Genomic DNA, 6,225 nt, shown 5'->3' with positions numbered 1-6,225 from the left:
AATTGCGTAAACTCTCTAATGTCACAAGGGAAAAACATACCACCGAACACAAAGCGAAGTCTAAAATGAAGAGAAAGTATGGAAACAATAGACCAGTTCGGAGTTCCTTAATGGACAATTTGGTCAAATGACCTGTCTTTCATTATTTTCATTCTTTCATTATGCTTCAAGTTTAAAGCAAGATATTACGTAAGCATGCCTGACATAGCAGCATGAAGAAATTGAATAAACCAGGTGACTATAATAGCACACCAATGAACACTCTATCAAACTATTTGTTGCATTTCTATTGTGAATGCATATTATATACATATTGTACAATGTACTTGGCAAACTGTGAAATACCAGTCGTTCGTGAACGCATTGGGTTTTTTGTGGATGTAAATGAAAAACACAATTCCAAAGAATATATAAAATAATCAAGATATCAAAGTGGGTGCTTATCCCATTAAATTTTAAACCACCATGCCAATGAAGTACCAATGACCTTCCTCTGATCATGCAAAGAGTGGAGCTACGAACTGGCTTATTCTTTTTTTCAAGAGTCATGGTGTTCTGACTCTTGCCTTTTAATCAGAGGGTCGCGGGTTCGAATCTGACCATGACCTTTGGCAAGGCGTTAATCCACAACTCGCCCTTCTCCATCCGTGGATATCCTTTATGACTTGAAAGTAATTGAAACTTGTCCAGCATTGTATGCGTCTGGTTTAGTGGCTAGATGGAATACTCCCCAGGGAGTGGAGGATGTGCAATCGTTGTGTGCCGGACACTTTTGAATCCGATGACTGGGATGAAAACAAAGAAGTACGCGCTTAGATACAAACAAAGTCTTAAGTTAATTATATATATTATCATTATTCATTCAGATATCGAAATAATGTTTTCCAGTCGACGAATCCCATTTGGGGTATTGATAATCACTATTTCCTTTTCTTTCTAATAAGCTTTCTCTTACAATAACATTGAAGACTTAAAGGTATTGTTTAACTTCGTGAGCAGCCGATTTAAAAAATTCTCAAACCAAGATGAAACATGTGTACAAGTGCATGTATTAGAACTAATAAACCCTGAAAACAACCATTATTGAGAATGAAAAGCTATAACTACAAGGCAAACCCCGATTTTGTAAATAGGCGTCTTATAGACACCTAAATAGTATACATATGTGTAGGCCTATGCGATGAAATTAAGATGGTGTTTCCGGTCACTTTATATTTCAATTTTTGAAGCACTAAATAATTATTTTCGGACGCAATTTTTTTTTCTGGGCTTCATTTTTTGTAATAGATCACAGACACAGGTGACAAGTGTGACCTAGTTCAGATTTTTTAAAAGTCAAACCAATGTTAACCAATCACTTTAATATATATTGAATATTGACGAAGAAACGTGGCAAGTTTGGCAATAGGACACAGTCACTTTTTATTTACTCGATATAGAAAGGGTATAACCCTGGTCGGGTGATACATGATCATAATTATGCTTCCGGATTTCCTTTAAACAAAACAGATATGATATTATGTTCATGTATGTGAAAAAAATACCACACATTGGCTTGTGACATACATGTACAGCGCAAGACTCTACAATTGATTTAGTAGCCTTACTTTCAGTCTCAAGATACCGTATTTTTTTTTAATTCTTAGAACAAATTATCATCTGTATCGATTGATACATAGTTTCGAAATGAACTATGATTCTATTTAATCCAGACCTCTAACAACAGTGGTTTCGATATATAATTATCGAGATGGGACGTGATCATATTCAATTACCACTTATATAGGCCTAAGTGTATAGAGTGCTAGAAGTATTTCACGCGTCGCTTTGACTTGAGACTTTTATCAAAAAGCCATCGCATGCAAATACAAAATACTATTCAACGCGAGGAATTGTGATTCTTAGGCAAACAATGACAGTGTTTTATCATGAACCATTATCAACAATAGGCAATGCAGCAGTATCATTTCAATAAACCTCAGTCGGACCTGCTACCTTACTTGCAATAATATCTCAAAATAATTATGCTTTTCCAACAAAATATAACGGGCAGGCATGGGATATATTGCTTTTTAGAAGGTAGTGGACATCGAAACTGAATACGATCCATTATTCTGATGTATGACTTCGCCAGCACAATTTTAGCAGTGTGTATCGAGGTACGTATAAATGCTGTGTGTGTATGATTTGATCCGGTTCGTTGTGATTAGTGGCGTACATTTTCTGGCGCAGACATGGTGCAGGGTGAAGGCACCATAAAATGCACTATTTGGCGAATGTGTAGAATTGGGTGGAATATTGAATTGCATTCGTGCTTTTGATATGCGAATGAACCGCGTATGCAATTTCATTTTAGGGAAGTAATGAATAATATATTATTTATGGCCTTGGTTATATTTCAACATTGTCAGTGCTTGGGCAATACCATCACATTAGTGACATATTAGCCCATTAGTCACATTGAAGCACATTTTGGTGCATTTCGGGTACGTCTATTTATGAATAGCATTCCATTCTATGATATTATCATAGGATATTATGCTATTACTTATATACGCCATGTTTTTTACGACATATGAATTAAAAGGAGCTGAATAATAACCACATGATAACAACGGGGCTCTCTTTAGAACATTCGATTTCCATGACTACGGTCAGTGGCAGACCGTGACCCGGAGGAAACAAAACATTGGAAGGGCACTGTATTGTTTGTGAGCAATGCTGTGCCCCTCCAATGCTTTGTCTCCTCAGGGTCACGATCCGCCACTGACTACGGTGATCGTAACGTCGCAAAAATGAAATGAAAAAATATATGTATATGAAATATTCTCTGGTTTTTCTAATGCACTCAAATAGATATCAATCAAGTTCAAGTCATAGTTCAAGTTTATTCAAACCACTGATCAATGAAATAGTAGGTCCTATATGAAAATATTTGACAAAAGAAATAAAACAACATGATTTATTATCACTTCTTATATGACCACAATTGTTACACAGTGTGAGGTCAGAGAATTTATTAACCTCACCATTTATTTTCGATAGAGTTATTAATATTGGCTAGGCCTATAAAGTAGTTCTAACGCTACACGGTTAGTCATTTTTACCGGCACTTTTGCTTATTGGGATTATTTATACCTGTTCAGCTTCTTTGTATTCATTTTTTTGTGTGTGTCAAAGACGAAAACGAATATTTCTGTCAGTCTGAAGCATAACTATATGCAGTCCCTTGCAATTTACTTTCATAATTATGATTCTATATTTTTCCTATATGTATATATTTTTTTCACCGTTGATTATGAAACCATTTACTTTACTTGTATCTAAATTTCACCCCCCCCCCCTCCCTAATCAAATTAATCTGAATTTGAGAAAGAATAAATTAAGTTTTGATCGGATTGCTTATACTTTATCATCAAAATAGTCTCAAACTAGTGCTTTTTTTTTAAGATAAAAGCTTTATTAAGTGCCCTTCTTGTAACGTATAGGCCGGCTTGTAATTCGACTAGGTCGTCTTTATGTACATGTATATCATAAATTCGTAGTCTGATTCTTATTCAATTTTGTTTTCAATCCAGAATCAGTCAGAATTTCACCAGTCAAGTAAACATGGCAAAGTCTACCTTCCTTGCTTCTACATGTATGATCCTCGTTTTGGGTATCATCTGTGGTGTCATCTTGCAGCCGATATCAGGATGCTCCTGCGGACCCGGATATAAGGACCCAGCTTTTTGCTCCTTCGATTTCGGTAATGATCGTAAATTTTCACGAGGATCTCGATACTTGTTGAAAAATAAATGTAATTGTAAGGTATAGCTTGGTGAATAAAATAGTGATATTTCAGTACTTACCGACGCGTCAACATGTCATTATATTAACGAGATCATCAGAACATTTACCGGCATTGATAAAATAGCCTTAGAAATATCGATTTTATTATGTTTTAACAAAAATCTTATTAATGTTGTAATTATAAATCATCAAGAATGACAATATTTACAACAGATTAGCATGATAATAATTTCTACTTCACTAATATTAGTGACTGAACCGTTCTTTAAATGAAGCGCTGCTTGTAACTTGAGTTCTATTCCAAATCACACGTAAACCCTAATATCAAGAACATTCATCAAAAACAAATTTTGTATATTATGTAGTTGATTTTTGTTCATCTGCAATCCATCTTTTTTGCAACGCCACCTTGCGACTGATTTTGGGGACTTGTGCTTGATTTGCATTTGAACCTAATTTTCTAGCAACGCCCTTACTGAGTGCCATCTAATTAGGAGCCCGTTTCATGAAGAGTTACAACTATTGTAACTTAGTTTGTCTTTTTGGCAATTAACATGGTATTAGGTTTCAGCAGCCAATTACAATCAAGGTTTCCCGGAAAGCTATAATAATGGCAAATTCACAATATAGTTGTAAGGTTTCATGATAACAGGGGGGGGCGTTTCATAAAGCTGTTCGTAAGTTAAGAGCGACTCAGAACGACTGGTGATCATTTCTTACGCGGTAAACCATCGCCAATCTTTACCACAAGAAAGGATCACCAGTCGTTCTTAAAGTCGCTCTTATCTCACGAACAACTTTATGAAACACCCACCGGATCCCAGATCGTAAATTCAAATTCATACTTAACCCTAACTTGTCTTAAATCCCTTTTTAAACAGGTATCAACGGAACTGTGGTTGATATTAATGGAAACGTCACTTTGCAAGAAGATCTGGTATACAGCGTCAACGTACACGACGTATACCGAAACACATCGGAGGGAATATTTCTTAACGAAATCCTGGATATAAGAACTTCGGCGACCTCCTGCGGCTTCCACAATTTTGAAATTGGCAATGTCTACCTAATTGCAGGAGGTATGTCTGACAGAGCACCAAAAAAATATATATTATTCATCATAAAGGAACTTTCGAAATGGAAACGTTAATGGATAGTTTCGAAAGTGGCGAGTTTTCGCAATTGCGACGCGGGGCGGATTCTCGGACATAGTAAATGCAATGGAAATGCCCGTTAAATCACAATTAACAGCTGGGTAGTCTTTGTCGAAAATTGGTGTGAACTGGGACAATATAGTGTCCTGAGTTTCGGAGCTGACGAAAAATTACAAATATGTTGTTTGTCGAGGGTCAAGTACGAAATCATGAAATCGCTGTTTTGAATCACCAATTTTTGATGAAGACTTCTTGGTTGATCTTAATGATGGGCATTTGACAATCCATTTTCTATGTTCTTGGGTACTCCGTACTGAGCGAAAACTGACTAATAGGTCGGATACAGGCATTTCGCTTCAGGGTGGATGTAAAAGACATTTCCCCTTATTCTATAAAGATAAACACAGTTGTACCAATACCAAAAACAATTCTAACGTAACTGCATAAAATACATAAATGACCACAAGAGCCATGTTTTTCAAAAAGATTTAGTAAATAGATGCGGAGGTCTAATTTCCTAAGAAGTGAACAAGATTACCATGATATGACTGTTACAATTATCTTTGTTATCATTATTGTCATTTCTATTATTTTTACCAATACTATTATTCTCATCATTATCATCATATTTGTCACAAAATAATCTACATTATTATTTCTCTCTTTTTTCCAACATCAGGATTTTCAGGAGTCTACACCATAGAGTCGTGTTATGCCGTTGTCATCGGATACAATGATGACGGGGAGCCGTATAGAGATGTCGACATACCGTGCTCGACGACGTCGGTAACCATCGCCTCATCGGTCGTCGTCATATCATTCCTATTCACTTTGCTATTCGTATGAACTCGTGGAAGCATGTCTTTTAGTACTGTCATGATTTGCACCACGATTCATACGGCGTACTTACTCGTAGAGTTATCGTAGTGATCTTATCAGATCGTATCAGATCATATCAGGGCCCCGTCTTACAAAGAGTTACGATTGATCCAATCAATCGTAACTCTATGGAAATCCATCGGTGTCATATTTTTTTCTGTAGGAAATTTGCACAATGTCCTTTGTAAGCAAAGAGAAGCACAGTGAATTTTCAAGAAACCAATGAATATCCATCTTAGAAAATATTTTGAACAAGCATGAATAATACACGTTGACGTTTGCTGGCCGTCCATAGTTGCGATCGATCGGATCAATCGTAAATCTTTTGTAAGATGGGCCCAGATCAGTTGTGAAAATAATTCTAATCGTGGAAATTTTTTGAATGGTTAAAAAAAGAAAT

The 6,225-nt window shown here is 36.0% G+C and overlaps 1 protein-coding gene across 1 annotated transcript; it reads left to right on the top strand.

Moving 5' to 3' along the window:
* Positions 1-1,870: 1,870 nt before the first annotated feature.
* On the top strand, positions 1,871-5,975 carry LOC121412772. Its single transcript, XM_041605541.1, has 4 exons — positions 1,871-2,159; positions 3,579-3,748; positions 4,674-4,871; positions 5,626-5,975. Exons 2-4 carry the CDS (start codon positions 3,610-3,612, stop codon positions 5,790-5,792), a joined length of 504 nt encoding a protein of 167 aa, XP_041461475.1. The 5' UTR covers positions 1,871-2,159; positions 3,579-3,609; the 3' UTR covers positions 5,793-5,975.
* Positions 5,976-6,225: the final 250 nt, after the last annotated feature.

The sequence above is a fragment of the Lytechinus variegatus genome, chromosome 4, assembly GCF_018143015.1.
Source record: "Lytechinus variegatus isolate NC3 chromosome 4, Lvar_3.0, whole genome shotgun sequence".
Taxonomy (NCBI): Eukaryota; Metazoa; Echinodermata; class Echinoidea; order Temnopleuroida; family Toxopneustidae; genus Lytechinus; species Lytechinus variegatus.
This window is presented reverse-complemented; position numbering and strand designations above follow the sequence as displayed.

What these genes read in the sequence shown, in the direction of transcription:
- LOC121412772 (XM_041605541.1), top strand. Translation starts at nt 3,610, where the DNA reads ATGGCAAAGTCTACCTTCCTTGCTTCTACATGTATGATCCTCGTTTTG. An exon ending in TTTTTGCTCCTTCGATTTCG is followed by an intron (nt 3,749 to 4,673) that starts GTAATGATCGTA and finishes CTTTTTAAACAG; the next exon opens with GTATCAACGGAACTGTGGTT. An exon ending in TGTCTACCTAATTGCAGGAG is followed by an intron (nt 4,872 to 5,625) that starts GTATGTCTGACA and finishes TTCCAACATCAG; the next exon opens with GATTTTCAGGAGTCTACACC.